Here is a 22809-nt window from a genome sequence, read left to right on the forward strand (position 1 = left end):
GCTGCTAGTTGTGCAGTGTGCACACCTGCTGCCTGATTACTTGCTATAGTACTGCTACCAGATGATGCAGTGAAGCTCTGAAACTGTATGTGAACACAGCCCTAGAGCTGCTAATTGTGTACACCTGTTGCCTCATTACTTTCTATAGTACTGCCATCGGATGATGCAGTGAAGCTATAAAACTGTGTGTTTGTGTGTGCACACAACCCTAGAGCTGCTATTTGTGCATTGTGAACACCTGCTGCCTATTTACTTTCTATAGTACTGCTACCAGAGGATGCAGTGAAATTGTGTGTGTGTGTGTGAACACAGCCTTAGAATTGTAGTTGTGTAGTGTGTATACCTGCGGTCTGATTACTTTTCCAGTATTTCTATCAGATGATACAATGAAGCTATAAAACTTTGTATGAACACAGCCTTAGAGTTATTGTGTAGTGGTAGATACACCTCCTGTCTAATAACTTTCACTAATACTGCTAACAGATGACGCAGTCACCCTATGGAGCATCTGTGTGCTACTCCAGTGCTGCCATTTAAGAATGCAGTGAAGCTACTGTGTGTGAACACGGCCTTAGAATTGTTAGTTGTATACTATACACCTGCTGTCTATTTACTTTCACTATACTGCTATCAGATGATAGTGATCATGTGGACCTTCTGTGTGCTGACATTTAAGAATGCAGTGAAGCTACTGTGTGTGAACACTGCCTTAGAATTTAGTCGTGTAATATGTACACCTGCTGTTTAATTACCTTCACTAATACTGCTATCAGATGATGGTTATCATGTGGACCTTCTGTGTGCTGCTATTTAAGAATGCAGTGAAGTTATGAAGCCACTGTGTGTGAACATTGCCTTAGAATTGTAGTGTACTGTGTAACACCTGCTGTCTGATTTCTTTCACTATACTGCTATCAGATGATGCAGTGCCCTATGAAGCTACTGTGTGTAAACACAGCCTTAGAGTTGCTAGTTGTGTACGGGATACACCTATCTAATTACTTTCCCTAATACTGCTATCAGATTATATAGTGACCATATGGAGCTATGTGTGTGAGCAGATGCTTAGAGCTGCTGGATGTGTACTGGATACACCTGCTATCTGATTACTTTCCCTAATACTGCCATCAGATGATGCAGTGATTCTATGGAGTTTTTTTTTTTTTCGCTGCTCCAGTGCTGCTATTTAAGAATGCAGTAAAGCTACTGTGTGTGAACATGGCCTTAGGATTGTAGATGTGTACTATCTGATTAGTACTGTTATCAGATAATGCAGTGACCTATGAAGCTACATCCTTAGAGATGCTGGATGTGTACTGTGTATACCTGCAGTCTAATTACTCTGTAATACTGTGTACACCTGCTGTCTAGTTACACTCTGTAATACTGATATCAGATGATGCAGTGACCCTATGGAGCTTCTGTGTACTGAAGGATGCAGTAAAGCTATGAAGCTGCTATGTGTGAACACTGCATTAGGATTGCTGGTTGCATATTCAGTGCACCTGTGTGTCTGATTCCAGGCACTCTGCACTAGTCTGTTAGTCGGCCGGTCAGTCTGGCACAACTTCCATCCTTGGATGTAGCAGGATTCTGGTAACAGAACTTCTGAGGAAAAAGCTTTCTTGGCGTACAGATCCTGCAAGATTCGACTTTCAGGTGGCAGGGAATTCATTTGTGGATTGCAACTTTTTCTCAGAAGAGACAATGACTGCTTAAGATTTTACATCTGAATGATAATCTACAGGCTGAACTGGATGGAGTCCGAGGTCATGGCTCCTTCAGACGCACAAAATACTTGTTCAAAAAAAAAACAAAACTATTTTCTTAGTAATTTTCAAAAAAAAATAAAAATAAATAAATAAATTAAATAAAATAAATAATTGTCTATATTACTATAGCTGAGCAGTATACTTGGCTGCCCGATCCCCACAGTTTGGACACTGGTCCTTCGTTGTAAGGGGGCAGATGTTCACTCCAATATAAAGATAGTTGGATCTGTATTGGACATTCTCATGAAAGTCCTTTTTTCTTATGATCAGGTCCATTATCTGCCCCAGTCTAATAAGAGGAGAAGGAACTTCTACTTTTGTTCCACATTCTGTAGGAATTCTAGTATGGAAGGTAAAGGAAAGAATCCTGCACAAGAAGGACCAGACGTCTCGGAGGCCTTGGGGATGGGGACAAGAACTTGTGACTACGTCTTTTCTGACAATTTATTTCCATAATGAGAGAGGTCTGTACCAGTGTTATATAATAGGAAAGGCTACCATATTGAATTTTGATCTGTGGGTCCCTCCTAGAGGGATGTTATCTGACCGTGTATACCTGTATACAGCCTCCTCTGAGGAAGGTGCTGTATGTGGGATCTATGACCTGTGGGTCCCTCCTAGAGGGATGTTATCTGACCGTGTATACCTGTATACAGCCTCCTCTGAGGAAGGTGCTGTATGTGGGATCTATGATCTGTAGGTCCCTCCTAGAAGAGAAGGATGTTATCTGACCAGGTATACCTGCATGTACCTGTATACAGCCTCCTCTGAGAAAGCAGTTGTATGGAGGATTTATGCTCTGTAGTTCCCTCCTAGAAGAAGGATGTTATCTGACCATGTATACCCGCATGTACCTGTCTACAGCCAAAAGCTGCATATTCCTTTACATCAAGACCTTTTGTACAAGGCAATTGGCATTCTTTTCAATTTACAGCCCTTCTGTTTGGAATCATCTTGGCTCCATCTACAGTCACCAAGATGATGTCTATTGTACTTTGACTGTTTGAGAAAATTGAAGCTCATCATTGTTTCTGGCATGGAACAATTCCTAGGGAGGAGAATAGATCCCCAGTCTGTGACTTTCTTCCTCCAGAGAGATTACAGAAGTTGACACAAGTCGGGGTTCTCGGCACTCCCCAGTTGCTGTCACTTCATCTGATACCCTTGGGTCTTACACTGGAAATAACACACAGAGACAAGGATAGCTTTTCCTGCTCAATGGCAGCAGTCTCCCAATGAAGTGGGTAGAGAAAACCATTGATATATCAAGCAGTGGGGCGCTTGTATGAGCAACGGGCAAAGGAGCCTTAATCCCCATCAGAGATGTTGCTGGCATCCAACATATGAAGGGAATACTAGTCCACTCCAGCACACCAATCTATGGTAAGCTATCAGTATAAGATCAAAACCGCATCTAGGATGGCGCATATCGATCTTTATAGGAGCACTAACTCTGTAGTATTACTACTGGAGGCAGGGGCATTTTGTCTGCTGGCAATCTATGCTGCGATGTAGCCCTGTCGGAGGAACGGTCTCTGGACTAGAAGCTTTCTGGTAAATCGCATGGAGGATAGACCTATTCCTATTCAAGGTTCAAATTGGGAAAACCTTTTTTCCTCACTCCTAAAAAGCCCAGAGTCTTGCAGAATCTGAGACAAGGTTGGGCCTTGGTCAGCCTCATTTGCCCCTATTGACCCAAGAGGGCATGGTTCACAATGGTGAGCCCCCTGCCTAAGAATCTTCTGGGAACTCTCCCAGTCTCCCCAGCTACTGACACAGAGTAGCAGAGATTACTCCCAGCGTCCCTGCCAGGTGTGGGCAGAGTCTAAAAATCTTTCAAGTAGCAAGTCTCTGGTTTCGTGATGGCCTCTTATTATCTAAAAGCATGGCGCTAATTCCATAGGAATAATCTGGAGGCTTCTGTATACCCTCAGTTAATAACCCAAGAGGGCAGGCTTGTCCGAAGCTTGACTGCCGTCAACAAGGTGGGAATTGATATGCTGTCAAAGTGGTGACCACTCTTCTGCAGTCCAGAGCCACAACTGCCTACAGAACCTACCTGAAGGTAAAGAAGATGTTTGAAGCCTGGTGGGTGAAAGTCTCTTCCACATCTCCATTGTTACAATCCATTACTCCTGCCAACACGGGAGAGAAGGAGCTTCATCCCTTAAGATGTGAGAAGGGCTTGGAGCATGTATATTGAACGGGCAAACTCCTTCAGGAAATCTAACCACTTGTTTTTATCCTTTGCAGGGAAAAACAAAGGATGCAAGTCATCCAAAGCTTCTCTGTCCAGATGGATAAGGGAAGTCATCTCCATATGCTACCAAGAAGCTGGATTACAGGTACCTGGTGCATCACATTCAATGAGGGCAATATCATCCACATGGGCTGAAAAAAGATCTGTACCCTTGAAACAAATATGCAGAACTGCTTCATGGTCGTCCGTCAATACCTTTGTCAAGCACTATAGACTAGATATTCACGAGTCAACCAGTTTTTGGCTCAGCCATTCTGTCTTCTGTAATGTAATGGCCCTCCCTAGTCTGTTTTCATAGCTTGCTATATCCCCATTTGTGCTGCTGCTGAGGACGTAAGGGAAAGGATAATTTTTTACTCACCGTAAATTTTCTTTCCTGTAGTCCGAAGCAGCAGCACAGACTTCCCGCCCTGATTTAAACAAACTATTATTTATGCAGCATACCTTGATTGTTTTAATGCCTTATTAACTAAGATTTTATTATGAATTTTAAATTTTTTTGTCGTTAGAATTGACACAAGGAGGAGGGGTCTGTATGGCCTTCTTATAGGGCTCCTAATCAATCTTTTATTAGTACCATCTGTCCTACCATTGCAGGAAGATAGGATCTTCCCCATTTGTGCTGCTGCTTCGGACTACAGGAAAGAAAATTTACGGTGAGTAAAAAATTATCCTTTATTGGATTAAAGATTATGCTTTTATACCTATTTTACTGCCATATTTTGTTCTCTTATACTGTATGAACCCAGCCTACATGTTCCTCATACAGTAAACTGCATTATGAAATGGAATTTACCTCATAAATTGCAACATTGGAATTCTCATAGGTAGCTGGAGTGAGACTCTTAGGAGAGCCAGACCTCATTGGTGACTTCATACTTCTGGTATCAGATGTAACTTGTCCACTATCACTTGTGCGGCTTCCATCATTGCTCATTTTCTGCAGAAGAAGCCGTACAATTACTCATTATACAGTTAGATGACGACAATCCAAAAATACATACAAAATAATGTTAAAAGCAAAACATCAGATGCTGTAACACGTGAGCTGACATCATCCAAATTCTACAGAACGAGTGCTAGACCTCACAACCTAAATATCCAATAGAGCCAGAAAAAAGGAATAGCAAAAATGATACTGTACCCCACAATACACAAATATATATATACAAATATCCTTTATTATATTAACTGCAACAAACAATATGACAACCAGTAAATTAAATATTTTTGTGGTTCTAATATTGTGAGTCCCGCTTAATTAAATAAAGGGTATTTTTATATATATTTGTTTATCATAAGGTACAGTCCAATTTTTACAACCCCCTTTACTATCTCTTTTGGATAAGTAAAATCAGATTAGGAAACAATTCCGGTAACTTAGGGCTATAACAGCACCTGAGCCACAATATCACATACTGACTGACAGCCATATCAGTTCAGTAGAGGAGGGCCTGATCTATTTCAGAGCTCCCTGCATCATAGTGAATTATGATGCAGGGAGTCCGCGAAGGGAAGAGTTCAGTCCATGATATACATTCAGCTTATGGACCTTATATCATGAACATGTCAATTCTTTGAGCGAAGAGGCGTGCGAGCCCTCCTACCCAAACAGATAGCAGTCACAATTTGTGCTGAATTCAGTGCACCGAATTTCAGTGCAGATTCCGTAGTGTGAACGGGCCCTAAAGGAGGGCACTCACAGTAGAAAAGGTAGTAGGTGAGATAATCACACAAAGCCAAACATCAGTGTCTGCCCAAGGGTGCCTAGATTACACAGGGGCTAAACATATGAGCTTACATATTTTGCTATAAGGGACATGCACACATTAAAAAGTCTGAAACTAGGAGCAGGTTGAAAACTGCCTACCACAGTGTCTAAAAATGAATAAAGGAATGGGGATTAGAGCTTGAAATGTAATGTGTTTAATTAAAGGTAACAAAGGTGTCTACAGACTTTAAGAGATGCTCTTCAGCCCCTGCTCCCTAATGACTATACTTAGTAACTGAGACACCTAAGCTTAGAGACCACTCAACACTTCTATACAATTTCTAAGTGGGGGAAAAGGGCAATCTATATTTAATTTCATCAGCCAAATTTTCATAGCGTTTGGTACAGATAGAACATGTTTTACCTACCTTTACGCTGATTTGTGGATTAATGAAAGTGACATCATCCAGCGTCAACAGAATTTTATTTGGCCCTCTTACTAATTTGATTTTATTAATCCGACGCCTGAAAAATACATAGTTTATTAGATTACATAGTACAGTGCATTGTAATTAATCATATTCACATTGTTTATATTGTTAATAATAATAATAATAATAATAATAATTTATTATTATTAAAGTATTAGAGATGTGAATATTTTATAGTCGTTTTTATATAGTCGTGTCATGTAAATTTCAATGCAGTAGAGCATTTCCATACTTCACATTACTTATTCTCAAAACATTTCTTTAATGCAGTGCTTTATAGCTTAGAAAGGCTGATAATCTGACATGCAGCAAAAATAGTTACATGTCAAAATGACAGAATTTTGTGTTTTTTGTAGGCTTTCATATGTTTAAAGTCCCTCTATGGTGGGCCAGGGGTATTATTACCAAATTAACTCACTAAAACCTGAGGCACAAGGCCCTGGGGGTGAAGCTCACCCCTAAAATATAACCTTTATTGCTTCAATTCAAATATAATACAGTCATGGCCAAAAGTGTTGGCACCCCTGATTTTTTTTCCAGAAAATGACGTATTCCTCCCAGAAAATTATTAAAATTACACGTGTTTTGTTATACACATGTTTATTTCCTTTGTGTGTATTGGAACAACACAAAAAAAAACAGAGGAAAAAAGGCAAAGTTGACATAATTTCACTCAAACTCCAAAAATGGGACTGACAAAATTATTGGCACCTTTTCAAAAATAAGGGTAAATAATAGTGCGTTTACACGTAACGATTATCGTGCGAATTTGCGCGATAACGATCAAAATCGAACGATAATAGTACGTGTAAACGCAGCGAACGATCAAACGACAAAAGGGAAATCGTTCATTTTGATCTTTCAACATGTTCTCAAATCGTCGTTGATTGTTCGCAAAAAATTTGCAGATTGTTCTGTGAATTCGCAGTCGTCGCGAAAGTCGGGCCGCCCTCATCCTGGCCCCCCACTCATCTGCAGCCCGGCCCCCCGCTCATCCGCAGCCTCCTGCGCCGGCTTGATCGCCACCCCCGCCGGCCGATCAGCACCCCCGCCGCCCCGATCGCCACCCCCGCCGCTCCGATCGCCACCCCCACCGCTCCGATAGCCCCCACCGCCCCGGCCACGAGAATACCTTACCTGCTCGGCATAGCAGGTGTTCGAAATACCCGGCTCCCCTCCTCAGTGCATTGATTGGCTGAAGAGGGGAGCCGGGAATTTCAAACAGCTCCTCTTCAGCCAATCAGTGCTGCCATGCATTGATTGGCTGAAGAGGGGAGACGGGAATTTCAAACAGCTCCTCTTCAACCAATCAGTGCTCCTCTTCAGCATTGATTGGCTGAAGAGGAGCTGTTTGAAATTCCCGGCTCCCTTCTTTAGCCAATCAATGCGGGGGTGGCGATCGGAGCAGCGGGGGTGGCGATCGGGGCGGCGGGGTGGTGTTTGGGCCGGTGGGGGGGGGGGCGATCGAGCCGGCGGGGGTGGCGATCGAGTCGGCGGGGGGGGGGGGGGGGCTGTAGGATGCTTGGCCGGGCTGCGGATGAGCAGGGGCCGGGCGGCGGGCCGGGGGCCGGGCTGCGGGCGGGGGGCCGGGCTGCGGGCGATCTTAAAACTCTCGCAAAACAATTTTTCTGTACGATATATCGAACCATCTAAATGCTGATCGTTATTTAAAGAAAAGAACGTTACTCCGACATCGTTAATCGTGCAATCGGGCCAATTATCATCCCGTGTAAACGTAGCATAACTTTCTAACTCACCTGTGATAAGTAACAGGTGTGGGCAATTAAAAAAATCTCACCTGAAACCAGATAAAAAGGAGAGAAGTTGACTCAATCTTTGCATTGTGTGTCTGTGTGTGCCCAACTAAGCATTGAGAACATAAAGAGGAGAAGAGAACTATCTGAGGACTTGAGAACCAAAATTGTGGGAAAATATCAGCAATCTCAAGGTTACAAGTCCATCTCCAGAGATCTTGATGTTCCTTTGTCCACAGTGTGCATCAAGAAGTTTACAACCCATGGCACTATAGCTAATCTCCCTGGACGTGAACGGAGTAGGAAAATTGAGAAAAAGATTGCAACAAAGGACAGTCTGGATGGTGGATAAGCAGCCCCAATCAAGTTCCAGAGAAATGCAAGCTGTCCTGCAGGCTCAGGGTGCATCAGTGTCAGTGCAAACTATCCGTCGACATTTGAATGAAATGAAATGCTATGGCAGAAAACCCAGGAGGACCCCATTGCTGACACAGAGACATAAAAAGCTGGACTGCAGTTTGCCAAAATGTATGTAAGTTAGTTCACGGTTTTGTCTATCTGCAATACCTGTAATATAGTAAAGTGAGCGTGCTAGTTCATCTAGGTCTAATGCAGAAAGTCGTTAAACTGCTACTACAGCTATTACAAACTATGACCAAAAAAGAAAACAAATACTGATTTCACGTAGCAAAAAAATATCTTTATTAAATACACATTTAAAACAATTCATATATATGTATTAAAAAGAGAGATAACCAAACATTAAAAAAAGAGAACGGCGGCTATCCTGGAGGTGTTTCTATTGTAACCACATCACATGTGCTGGGATCCCTTGACCTACAACTTGCATCACAAACCAGGGGGATAAATTCTGAAATCTCATACAGTAGGGTATTATAATACTTGTATTGCAAAATAAAGTGCTAGTGCATTCAATTCATAAACAAACCTACAACTAGTTAGTTAATCTCTTATCCACCCTTCACCTAAGTATTACCACCCCATCATATCCAGGGATCCAGCCAGTCAGATACCTTTCACAGTGTAATATCGTATGTATCCTCCAGGACGTGTTGAGATTTCAGAATTTATCCCCCTGGTTTGTGATGCAAGTTGTAGGTCAAGGGATCCCAGCACATGTGATGTGGTTACAATAGAAACACCTCCAGGATAGCCGCCGTTCTCTTTGTTTAATGTTTGGTTATCTCTCTTTTTTATACATATATATGAATTGTTTTAAATGTGTATTTAATAAAGATATTTTTTTGCTACGTGAAATCAGTATTTGTTTTCTTTTTTGGTCACAAAATGTATGTAAGTAAGCCAAAATTCTTCTGGGAAAACAACTTGTGGACAGATGAGACCAAGATAGAGCTTTTGTAAAAGCACATCACTCTAATGTTTACCGAAAACGGAATGAGGCCTACAAAAAAAAGAACACAGTATCTACAGTCACATATGGTGGAGGTTCAAAGATGTTTTCAGGTTGTTTTAGCATCATGAAACGTGAATATTACCAAAGGATTTTGGGTGGCAATGTAGGGCCCAGTGTCAGAAAGCTGGGTTTGCATCCTAGGTCATGTCCAGCAGGACAATGACCCCAAAAACAATTCAAAAAGCACCCAAAAATTTATGAAAAGCGCTGGAGAGTTCTAAAGTGGCCAGCAATGAGTCCAAATCTAAATCCCATTGAACACCTGTGGAGAGATCTTAAAATTGCTGTTGGGAGAGGGCCCCCTTCAAATATGAGAAACTTGGAAAAGTTTGCTAAAGAAGAGTGGTCTAAAATTCCTGCTGAGAGGTTTAAGAAGCTTGTTGATGATTATAGGAAGCAATTGATTTCCGGTGATTTTTCCAAAGGGTGTGCAACCAAATATTAAGTTGAGGGTGCCAATAATTTTGTCCGGCCGATTTTTGGAGTTTTGGGTGAAATTATGTCAAATTTGCAATTTGTTCCTCTGTTTTTTGGTTGTTCCAATACACACAAAGGAAATAAACATGTGTATAACAAAATGTGTAATTGCAATAATTTTCTGGGAAGAATACTTCATTTTCTGGAAAAAAATTCAGGGGTGCCAACACTTTCGGCCATGACGGTATATACATAGTTGCCAACAGTCCTGGTTTTGCCAGCACTGTCCCAGATTTGACAGGGCAGTCCCAACTAATTAACATCCCGGGTATGTCCTTGCAAGCCCCGTCCCCGTATATCATGCCCCGCCCCCGTAACAGCCCCCAATGCAAACCTTAAGCCTAAGTAAGAAGTAAAGCTGGCAGTAGTGGCTGAAGGCTGTATATTCTGCCTCCAGCCACTAGATGCCGCTCTCTCCTCCCAGCTACAGGTCCTGGCAGGGATGTAACTCCTACCACTAGGCTAGAAGAGCCTGAAGGGAATGAAGATTGCTGTGTGCTGCAGGGAGCCAGGTAATGATGAGGAGCCCACATGAGGGGGGTAATGGTGGAGGAAGTAAAGCTATACATTGGTGTGAGAGGCCAGGAGAATAGTAATCAGAGCTGTGACTGGTATACACTGTACACACAGTTCTGATTACCAGTCTCCCAGTATACTAGCCTCTCACACCAATGTATATAGCTTTATCTCCTTCAGCATAATCCCCTCATGTGGGCTCATCAGTATACTATCTGTCTCACACCACACTGTAATATACTGGTGGTATACTGAGGTGCCCACATAAGGGGGGATTATACCCCCAGTCACCCCCAGCCTCCCCTAGCCTCCCCCAGTCTGCTTCAGTCTCCCCCAGTTTGCTCCATTCACCCACAGTCTGCCCCAGTTATCCCCAGTTTTCCCCAGCTACCCTCAGTCTGCCCCAGCTACCCCCAGTCTGCCCAAGCTACCCCCAGTCTGCTCCAGTCTCCCCCAGTCTGCTCCAGTCACCCACAGTCTGCCCCAGCTACCGCCAGTCTGTCCCAGTGTGCTCCCTAGTCTACTTCAGTCACCCCCAGTCTGCCCCAGCTACCCCTAGTCTGCTCCAGTCACCCCCAGTCTGCTTCAGTCTCCTCCAGTTTGCTCCAGTCACCACCAGTCTGCCCCAGCTACCCCCAGTCTGCTCTAGTCACCCCCAGTCTGCTTCAGTCTCCTCCAGTTTGCTCCAGTCACCACCAGTCTGCCCCAGCTACCCCCAGTCTGCTCTAGTCACCCCCAGTCTACTCCATTCACCCCCAGTCTGCTCGATTAACCCCCAGTCTGCCCCAGTCTACTTCAGTCTGCCCCAGTCTGCTCTAGTCATCCCCAGTCTGCCCCACCTACCCTCAGTCTGCCCCAGTCACCCCCAGTCTTCTCCAGTCGGCTCCAGTCGGCCCCAGTCATCCCCAGTCTGCTCCAGTTACCCCCAGTCTGTCCCAGCTACCAAGTTTTCATGGGGCCCCATGCAGTTGTTTGCCAAGTTGTTTGTCACACCCACAATAAGCCACACCCCTCGCTGTCAACACTAAAATGTCCCTGGAAATATTTTTCAAATGTTGGCAACTATTTATCTAGAGAACAAAAAAAATTAACACCGGGGGAGATTTATCAAACTGGTGTAAAGTAGATTTGTCTTAGTAACCCCTAGCAACCAATCACATTCCATCTTTCATTCCTCACAGATTCTTCGAAAAATGAAAGGTGGAATCTGATTGGTTGCTAGGGGCAACTAATACAATTCTACTTTACACCAGTTTGATAAATCTCCCCCACAGTGTCCGACTAGTCTAATATTTTAAGGCTTCAGGTCAATTATTAGACTAGTCAGACACACATAAGGATGACTGTGTTCTTGACCTTTTTTTGTTCTCTATATATTATATTTTAATTGAAGCAGTAAAGGTTATATTTTAGGGCTAAGCTACATAAGCTGGTTTTCTCACCCTCAGGCCTTGTGCCTCGTGGTTTAGTAATTTGACTTTGTAGTCCTTGTCTTATTTTAGGAAGCTCCTGAAAATCATAGTGAACCAGTAGCGAAAATTGATGGGGGCAGAGGGGGCGGCCGCCCCCGGGCCCACTCTGGCAGGGGCCCACTGTGATCTCTAGAGCTTTTTGCCGCCGCTGCCCGCCGCCGCTACCGCCGCCCGCCGTCGCATGGGTGAGTGCAGCCACAATGATCACCCCGCCCCCCGCCACCATCTTAACCTGATCGGGTGCACTGAGGTTGCGTACGGCCTCAGCGCACCGCTGCTGGTACGTGCGCCGCCCACCTGTCAATCACCGGACTCCCGCGCTCGCACCAGGATAGCCGCCTATGAGTCTGCTGCTGCTGCTGCCCCCATCATAATGTGACGCCGCTGCCCTCCGCCGCCCACCATCGCCTGGATCGGATGGGTGAGTCCAGTGCAGTGAGTGCACTTAGGTTGCGTTGCGTACTGCCTCAGCGCACCACTGCCGGTACATGCGCCGCTCTGGCCCGCCCACCTGTCAATCACCGCCGGCGCCGTGCTGTTCCGTCTCCCGCTCGCACCAGATCAGTGCCGGACGGCCGCCTATGACTGCTGGCAGCAGTCTGCTGCTGCACACAGGGACAGACAACCAAGCTGGTAAACAGAGGGAGCTGGTAAACAGGGGGAGCTGGACATGTAGAAACAGGGGGAGCTGGTAAACAGGGGGAGCTGGTAAACAGGGGGAGCTGGACATGTAGAAACAGGGGGAGCTGGTAAACAGGGGGAGCTGGACATGTAGAAACAGGAAGAGCTGGACATGTGGAAAACAGGGGGAGCTGGACATGTGGAAAACAGGGGGAGCTGGACATGTGGAAAACAGGGGGAGCTGGACATGTGGAAAACAGGGGGAGCTGGACATGTGGAAAACAGGGGGAGCTGGACATGTGGAAAACAGGGGGAGCTGGACATGTGGAAAACAGGGGGAGCTGGACATGTGGAAAACAGGGGGAGCTGGACATGTGGAAAACAGGGGGAGCTGGACATGTGGAAAACAGGGGGAGCTGGACATGTGGAAAACAGGGGGAGCTGGACATGTGGAAAACAGGGGGAGCTGGACATGTGGAAAACAGGGGGAGCTGGACATGTGGAAAACAGGGGGAGCTGGACATGTGGAAAACAGGGGGAGCTGGACATGTAGAAACGGGGAGCTGGACATGTAGAAACAGGGGAAGCTGGTAAACAGATGGAGCTGGTAAACAGGGGGACCTGGACATGTAGAAACAGGGGAAGCTGGTAAACAGAGGGAGCTGGTAAACAAGGGGACCTGGACATGTAGAAACAGGGGGAGCTGGTAAACAGGGGGACCTGGACATGTAGAAACAGGGGGAGCTGGTAAACAGGGGGAGCTGGTAAACAGAGGGAGCTGGTAAACAGAGGGAGCTGGTAAACAGGGGAAGCTGGTAAACAGAGGGAGCTGGTAAACAGAGGGAGCTGGTAAACAGAGGGAGCTGGTAAACAGAGGGAGCTGGTAAACAGAGGGAGCTGGTAAACAGAGGGAGCTGGTAAACAGGGGAAGCTGGTAAACAGGGGAAGCTGGTAAACAGAGGGAGCTGGTAAACAAGGGGACCTGGACATATAGAAACAGGGGAAGCTGGTAAACAGAGGGAGCTGGTAAACAGGGGGACCTGGACATGTAGAAACAGGGGGAGCTGGACATGTAGAAACAGGGGGAGCTGGACATGTGGAAAATAGGGGGGGGTTGACATGTGGAAAACAGGGGGAGCTGGACATGTGGAAAACAGGGGGAGCTGGACATGTGCAAAATAGGGGGGGGTTGACATGTGGAAAACAGGGGGAGCTGGACATGTGGAAACAGGGGGAGCTGGTAAACAGGGGGAGCTGGACATGTGGAAAACAGGGGGAGCTGGACATGTGGAAACAGGGGGAGCTGGTAAACAGGGGGAGCTGGACATGTGGAAACAGGGGGAGCTGGACATGTGGAAACAGGGGGAGCTGGACATGTGGAAACAGGGGGAGCTGGACATGTGGAAACAGAGGGAGCTGGACATGTGGAAACATGGGGAGCTGGACATGTGGAAAACAGTGTGGGACATGTGGAAACAGGGGGAGCTGGACATGTGGAAAACAGTGTGGGACATGTGGAAACAGGGGGAGCTGGACTCACAACCATGCTGAAGCGGCCTCCAGTCATATATAGTGCACTGTCCACTGAGTTTTCTCATCCCAGGGGTTTTCTGATTTAACCCTACTTGACCCAGTTCTCTCTGGCAGCTTCATAGAGGAGCTGGGGGCTGATCTGGAGATCCTGGGGGGAATGGGGGCAGAGGTCTGACCCCCCCCAGTCTCTTACATGATAAGGGACAAGTATGTTTAAATCAGAAAGCTGTGATTCGGATCACAGAGAGCAGGGTGCAGCAGCCTGAGCTCTATTGTAGTGGCTGCCCGAGTTAGCTAAGTGATTGAGCCTGCGGTACCTCCCTGTGAGTGATGCACCTGTCTTAGGCAGAATGCAAATTATCTACCTCTATGGTATATGGGTCAGTGTATAGGGAAAATAATAGTCTTTGCATAATGGATTTAACTTTTTTTACGGTTTTAACTACAGATCTCAGGTCAACCTGTTATACTGCCCATACATCCATGACATTGGGATAGTGAGCGACTCCGATGAGAAGACACCCCTTGTAAGTCACTGTATTTATCTACACTGTAGTCACTTATATGGTGTGCAGTGCCTTTGTACCATTGGTATATACCTGTACGGTTTATGGGCCAGTGTATAGGGAAAATAATGTTTTTTTGGATTTTTTTTTTACAGTTTTAACTACAGATCTACTAGGGCTGGGTTCACACTATGTATATTTGAGGCTGTATTTGGTCCTCATAGCAACCAAAACCAGGAGTGGATTGAAAACACAGAAAGGATCTGTTCACACAATGTTGAAATTGAGTGGATGGCCGCCATATAACGGTAAATAACTGCCATTATTTCAATACAACAGCCGTTGTTTTAAAATAACAGCACATATTTGCCATTAACCTCTTAAGTACATAGGACGTACCGGTACGTCCTATGTCCTCACTTGCACTTCAAAGCGGGGCCGCGCGGCCCCGCTTTGAAGTGCCGCGATCCCGGGTGCCGCGTGTAGCCCGGGACCGCCGCTATTAGCGGGCACGGTCTGATCGCCGTGCCCGCTAATTAGCTAATCGGAGGCAGCTGTCAAAGTTGACAGCTGCCTCCGATTACCGGAGGCAACGTTTCCCTGGTGTCTAGTGGGGGAGATCGCTCCTCCGGGACCTTGTCCCGGAGGAGCGATCTCCGTTACTGATGCCGGCCGGGGACGCGTCCAAGATGGCGCCGTCCTCGGCTCGGCACTCGTTTGTATTCGGCTGCAGCAGCCGAAAGCAAACGAGTGCCGATCTCATGGATCTCTGCAGCATATCTATGCTGCAGAGATCTCAATGAGAGATCAAAGTGTATATACTAGAAGTCCCCCAGGGGAGCTTCTAGTATATGTGTAAAAAAAAAAAAAAAAGTGTTGTTAATAGTAAAAAGCCCCCTCCCCTAATAAAAGTCTGAATCACCCCCCTTTTCCCAGGTTTTAAATAAAAGTAAACAAATAAATAAATAAATAAACATGTTTGCTATCGCCGCGTGCGTAATCGCCCGAACTATTAATTAATCACATTCCTGATCTCGTACGGTAAACGGCGTCAGCGCAAAAAAATCCCAAAGTGCAAAATTGCGCATTTTTGGTCGCATCAAATCCAGAAAAAATGTAATAAAAAGCGATCAAAAAGACGTATATGGGCAATCAAGGTACCGATAGAAAGATCACATCATGGCGCAAAAAATGACACCTCGCACAGCCCCATAGACCAAAGGATAAAAGCGCTATAAGCCTGGGAATGGAGCGATTTTAAGGAACGTATATTGGTTAACAACGGTTTGAATTTTTTACAGGCCATCAGATACAATATAAGTTATACATGTTATATATCGTTTTAATCGTAACGACTTGAGGAACATGCATAACAAGTCAGTTTTACCCCAGGGTGAATGGCGTAAAAACACATTTCCCCCAAATAAAAGAAATGCGTTTTTTTTTTCAATTTCACCACACTTCGAATTTTTTTCTGGTTTCGCAGTGTACTTTATGCAAAAATTCAGCCTGTAATTGCAAAGTACAATTAGTGACGCAAAAAATAAGGGGTCATGTGGGTTTCTAGGTGGAAAAATGCAAGTGCTATGACCTTTTAAACACAAGGAGGAAAAACCGAAAACGTAAAAACGAAAATGGGCCATGTCCTTAAAGGGTTAAATGACGGCCATCCACTCAATTACAACATTATGTGAACATAGCCTTTCTGTGTTTTCAATCCACTCCTTGTTTTGGTTGCTATACAGCCTTAAACATACAGCCTCAAATATACGTAGTGTGAACATAGCCCTAAGGTGAACCTCTACTGCCCATACATCCATGACATTGGGATAGTGAGCGACTCCGATGAGAAGACACCCCTTGTAAGTCACTGTTTCATTTTATGTGTCTATATATGTAAATGTAGAAGCCTCTAACACTGCTCTTAATCTTAATTCACTCTGAGTAATGGAGCAGAATATACCCTTTATTATTTAGAAAGCATTGTTGTCAAGTGAGGTTCCCTTTGGGTAACATAATCGGTTGGGGGCCCACTCAGACTTGCTCGCCCCCCCTAGGCTGAACCCCTAGCTACGCCCCTGTAGTGAACTCATACATTCAAACATTCACCAGTGCTACCATAATGAAATGGCAACACTATGAGAGACATTTACTTGTACGCCGGTCTTAAATTAGGTCCTGCCCCCAATTACCTCGCTGGATTCACCTTACACGCCTCTTAGTGAAACCAGCCTGACCTGCTCCTGTCATATTTTTTTGTGCACGTTTATTGCACTTTGTCAGTGATTTGTTCTTATACTTTATTAATAAACTTTATTGGTTATTAAAAAAAAACCTGTAACTGGCATCTAAGTAAAGGATTATCAGGCTGTTACTGGACTTTACTGCACAGAACCACAGGGGCGCTCTCCATGCCAATGACTTACAATGAAGACAGGAAAAATTCAGAGCACATAAGTATGAAAGCTACTATGAAAGCAAGCTTATACATTTTAAACACTTAAAAAACATGCAGCATTAGCAAAGTGCATAAATTGCAATTTCCTAATGTAATGGTATTATCAGCTTCCAAGCCCATACAGAAGTTTGTGAACAGATATTAGAGAATGTTCTGGAAAAACGGCATTCTGCTTGAACATTTCTCGCAGGCTTTTATGAGAATGCATCATTGACTATAGGGTGTAATTTCAATAATTGCATTTTATCAGGGAATTGCTATTTAGATTCTACTAATGTATGTAAAATGTATGTTAACCCCTTGAAACTGTGACCTAGTTTGATACTTAATGATGAATGCTTTTTTTTTTTATATTTTTATCTCCACAGATAAAAAGCAAGCCCTAACTTATTTCTCCATTGACGTAGCTATGTGAGGACTTCCTTTCGGCATGGTAATATAATGTATTGTTTAATTTTTTTTTTCTTTAAGAGTGGGGTATAGAAAACAACAACATTTTAACCATTGTTTACCACGTTCAACATACTGTATATATAACATTTTAAGTTTATTCTATGGGTTGTTGCGACTACAGCAATGCCACTTGCCGTATTGTTTTTTTACTTTTTTTTGTCACTTCATTCAAAGGTCAAATTTCTGGAGTTTTTTGTGGGACAACTGCATACGCTGTACACTATTATCATCTTCCCGGGTTTCGGGGATCTATAATATTTACAGAGTACAGAACATAGTGCAAAGTGACGCACATGAAATTATATTCTTAGGACTAACATATGTATAATAAATGTATATATCCGTTCTGATGAAATACCTTATAAAGTAGGCAAGTCCATTTATGGAGACGATGGCAACAACTATGCAAATAAACACCATTAAAGCAAAAACAGGATCAATACCTGAGGAAAAGAAGTTTAAAATTATTGTTAAATTACACTTAAACATTTATATCAGCACCTAAAAAGATTCTACAATAAATAACGTATTAAAGCAGCAAATCAATACGTTCAGCTTAACCTCTCTCAGCAACATAAGAAGACATAATAATTTCTGATACAAAGAAATTTCCATATTTCAGAACACCCAAAATATCTTAAAGAGGTTTTCCAGGTAAAATGTATTGATAGGTCATTAACATCAGACCGGTTGGGTGCCAGTTAGCTGTTTGCTAGAACCACAGCACTGGTGTACACATAGAAATGAGAACGGGGATGCAGTAACTCAGAATGACCACTACACAATATATGGAGCTGTCTTCTTCCTGCCTTGTTTCACTGCACAAAGTCACCAGTGACTTTGGCAAACGGCTGACAATGGTCATCAATAAAGATTGTCTTTAAAATTCCTTTAAAGGAGTAGTCCCATCTTTTACAATGATGGCTTAGATGGTTCACTTAGATATGTCATCAATTATGATCAGTGGAGGTGCCAAAGGTGATATATCTCAGCAATATACCATCACTTTATATGATGGGAAGGGCTCTTTAGGTTGATTTTATAGGAATAGGTACATCCCACTTATAACAGTGTTGATGGGAATAGCCCTTTAGGTTGAATTTATAGGAATAAGTACATCCCACTTATAACAGAACTGTTGCTTATTACTCCAAATAAATCATTAAGAATCATGAAGTATTTAATCAGCTATCCTTCTGTCAGTATAAAATAATAAGGTAAATTAGAAGTAGATTTAGCAATGCTAACAGCAGAGGTACACAAATATCCTATGCATATACAAGCACATAGCTCTTACAGTGGCAGGTTTTTGTAATTCAATGTCATCTTTTATGTCACCTAAAACTATAAAGGGGGTTTTCCAAGGCAAAACAGATTGATAAGCTATCCTCAGGATCGATTAGCTGTTCAGTGACCACACTACACAATGAACGAGGCCAGAAGCAGTTGGCTTTGTTCATTGTGTAGTAGTGGTGACCTGTGACTGCAGCTTAGCTCCCATTTGAGTAAACAGCTAAGCTGCAGTAACCAGGTCCGACCACTACACAGTGAATGGAGCCAACTGATAACGACCCCATTCACTGTGTAGTGCACATGCTTGACAGCTGTTGGATGCTGTTGGCACCCCATTGATCAGTGACTGATGACCTATGCTGTGGATAGCTCATCAGTCTCCTTTGCTGGGGAGTCACATGTGATGGATGATGCTGAGCCGTGGCTGGAAAACACTAATTTAAAAAAAAATTATATGCAAAAAGACACCAAATGCATTTGACACTTGAATATCTCTCCTATATAGCATGACATAAGGGTTGGGTTACATTTAGTTTCATTCAGCCATGGCAGCATGCACCCGTGTAGTGTGAATATTGGTATTGAATGTGCTGGCCATTTTTTTTGTTTGTCTATGTTAAATTTGGGGGGAAATGGCTGCCTCCATTTGATTTGTGCACGCCACCCATCACACCCTATCGGGATTTAAGCAGAGATTAGCTGGATCCTGTATGCCTAGTGTGTAGGCTTTACATAAGCACAGGAGAGGCCATCGTACAGAGCAGAGTGTAGGTTCCGTCCCCCTGAGGTCACCTTAACATGGTGGGATGGTACACACTATTTAAAAAAATGGTATGCCAAGAACCTATTTTTTTTTTCTACTTTTTCTATAGCAGTTTTGCAGTTCTAAATATCTATACTAATCATATGTCTTGGTATTTGCAGCATGCCTCTGCACTTTTCTGTTTTTGTACAGATTACGTTTAGTAACACATGAACAATGGCTTGGAAGCTGAAAGAAAATAGTGGGCAATGACAACATAGTTGACCCTATACATACAGGTTGGCAAGCTTTTCATACCCCCATTAATAAAAAAATCATAGAGGGAAACCCAACTGAAAATATTACATGGCACAGTGTACATTATTACTCTTCCTTTTACTGCCTCTAATCCAAATAGACACAAGTGGATCTCTTCGACACCTTATAGTCATGTATGGCCATTAGACCATTATGGCATGAGGTATCCAGTGCCATGCAAGCTTGAAGTCCTTTTGGAAAGAAGTTGGGCAATATTTTACATCTGTAAGGATCCTGCTAAGGGGGATGACGATATTATTCATTTGCCTACTATAACTCATATAATGGCAGCATACAAGTGTCTGTCAACCTACCTATCTGCCTACCTCCTCCTATTTAATCTCACTACTCATGTAACAATGCCTAACGCTAATGTTTTATTTCCCATAATTTTACTTTATAGGAAATATGGCATATTATGTTACCCTTTACGTATACTGAATGGTATATGGAATTCTTCAATATGTTCCCTCGATATGACCACTCAGAGGCCACTCAGACTATCGCTATTTTCACACATAGTATTTCCGTCAGTCTTTTAGTCAGTCTTTTTTCAACCTAAGGGTATGTTCTCTGAGCGGAGAGCGGCAGCAGTTGAGGAGCGCGCTGGCACACTGAGGCAGACGGGATTCCGTGGCGGAAAGTTCCACTGCAGAATTCGGCCTGATTTACTCAGTGTGAACATACCCTAAATCAGGAATGGAACTGACAGTTTGGATATTGGATCCTACACACTACTGTCTATAATCTTCAAGGAGATGTAACATTGTATATTGATATTTTTGCCTCTTTTTAGGAGTGTCGATGTATTACTACTGTCTAATTGCATATCTTGCTTGTAAAATGAGTTTGGAAAAACCCAAGAAAACTTTGTTGAAACAAAAATGATATGAGAGAAGAATAGAGTACTATAATTCAAGTATATGTATAGAATAAGTGAATGTTCTATAACCTGAAAAAGTATAGCTTTTCCAGGGACCTAATACTTTTATTCAACCTGATATGTCTCTCAGTAAATATAGAGTTATATAACAAATTTAATTTTTTTAGGATGAGTGAAAGGAAGATGACGGAGCATCACATGATAACCTCATCCAGTTACGAGCACACAATGCTTCTTGGTAAGTGAATACACATTTAATCAATCCACTTCTTAGGAAATCAGTTCGCTGATAGTATTCTTCAGTTTGATCCATCACTCTTGTATTCTAGAATGATTGCATGATTCAGGTGAGGATAGGGTAATAGAGTGAAATAATAGATTCCCAGAAATATTAACTGCATGATAGCCAGATACAAATTGTCCAGAGATGAGTAGAAATATCTCATTTTTAATATCGCATACTGATATTACGTACAGCAATATACTGAAGAAAATTCACATGCAGTAGTTAGGTAAGAGGGTTAGAGAAAATGATAAAGTATAAAGCATTTGTCTCTCTTGCACTTCAGGACAATTGGGAACTATTGTCAAATAAAAATACAGATGCTGAATAGGAGAGCTTTAAGGTGTACCTGTCATTATAAAAAAAAATTTGAGTGCTCAGACTCATACCAATCGGGAGATAGAGCGGGGAGAAGACCACAGCTGCAGCTCTAGAATTTTTTAAAAAGGAGTCCGGTTCCCTAGGAGCCCATTATAAGTCTGTCTCTTTTTTGTAATTCAGAGCAGAGTGGATGCGCTGCAGAACGTCTTTTCTCCACTGTATCTTCTGACTGGTACAGGTCTGAACACTCAGGACAGGTACACTTTAAAGCAACTCTGTAACTCACAATCTATCCCCCCACCACCACAACCACCAAAGCACCTGTACCGTTGTATAGCTGCTTTTAATCCAGGATCTGTCTTGGGGACCGTTCGGCAGGTGATGCAGTTATTGTCCTAAAAAAAACCTTTTATACTTGCAGAGCTGTGTCAAATTGGCGTGGTCTAAGCCTAAGCCTGCAACACCTCTCCTTTCTTCCTCCCTGTCCTTCTCATCATTAGGAACACCCCCATGCAGGATTTCTCCTATTCATCACTTGTCCGAACACTGCACATGTGCTGTAAAGATCAAACACATGTGCACTGCATACACAAGTAATGAATAGGAGAAATCCTTTTAGGGGTGTTCCTAATGATGAAGAGGGCAGGATAGAGGGACTGAGAGGCGTTGCAGGCCTAGGGCACAAACACTGTTGGTTATGCCAATTTGACACAGCACTGCAAGTTTAAAAGTTGACCTTCCCACTTAACAACACAGGCAGTATCGTAAAATATGCCATACCATGGTGTGCAGTATCTGTAGTTCCATACTAGTCAGTCTGGTTGACTTTCTAGGACTACACTCATACACACAGCATGGTTCCTATTCACTGTCCTATTGGGTGGCCCAGATTTCTCCCATGACATAAGTGGTTTCCAATTGCTTCGCCCAATGAAAATGCAGTTTTTATTTTATTAGAGTCCAATATCTGCAAATTATGAACCAGCATAATATGTGTGTCAAAAGAAGGCTATCAAACTCAATATTAACCCTCTCCCGCTGCTGCACAGTAAATTAACGTCGCTGCAGCCTATGGCTGGTGCTGCAGCGACGTTAATTTACTGCAGAGGATGACACAGGCATAAGAACTATGCCTGTGTCATCCGCGGTGGGTCCCGACTAGAGACCTGCCGGAACGCTCAGCACCGGAGCCGCGCTCAGCAAGACCACAGTATCTATAGGGCTCCTGAGAGACAATTCTCCCTCTACAGAGGGAGAATTGTCTCTCCGGTGTGGATCGGGGCTCTGCGAACTGATCGCAGAGCCCCGATGATAGCCATAGAAGCTGGAAGCCTCAGGCTTCCGGTTTCTAGCTACGGAGGCTGGTGAGGGACAGGAGGGAAGGCAGGACGCGTGCCGGGTGCGCGGCCGGGCCCTCTGCCCCCTCTCTCCCCTGCCCGTCAAGAGATTATGACAGCTACAGGGGACAGCGTAGAGGGGACAGACATAGGTGACATCCGCTATGGGATCA

The 22809-nt window shown here is 43.6% G+C and overlaps 1 protein-coding gene across 1 annotated transcript in view; it reads right to left on the reverse strand.

Annotated features, from left to right (window-relative positions):
- Positions 1 to 22809, reverse strand: part of GUCY2F (guanylate cyclase 2F, retinal) — a 66010-nt gene that overhangs the window by 28822 nt on the left and 14379 nt on the right. The window contains exons 4-6 of the mRNA XM_069985912.1: positions 17818 to 17902; positions 6172 to 6268; positions 4829 to 4972 (exon numbers count right to left, since the gene is read on the reverse strand). Coding sequence (XP_069842013.1) covers positions 4829 to 4972; positions 6172 to 6268; positions 17818 to 17902 — 326 coding nt within the window. The remainder of the gene's footprint in view (positions 1 to 4828; positions 4973 to 6171; positions 6269 to 17817; positions 17903 to 22809) is intronic.

This window comes from Dendropsophus ebraccatus, chromosome 10 (assembly GCF_027789765.1).
Source record: "Dendropsophus ebraccatus isolate aDenEbr1 chromosome 10, aDenEbr1.pat, whole genome shotgun sequence".
Lineage (NCBI taxonomy): Eukaryota > Metazoa > Chordata > Amphibia > Anura > Hylidae > Dendropsophus > Dendropsophus ebraccatus.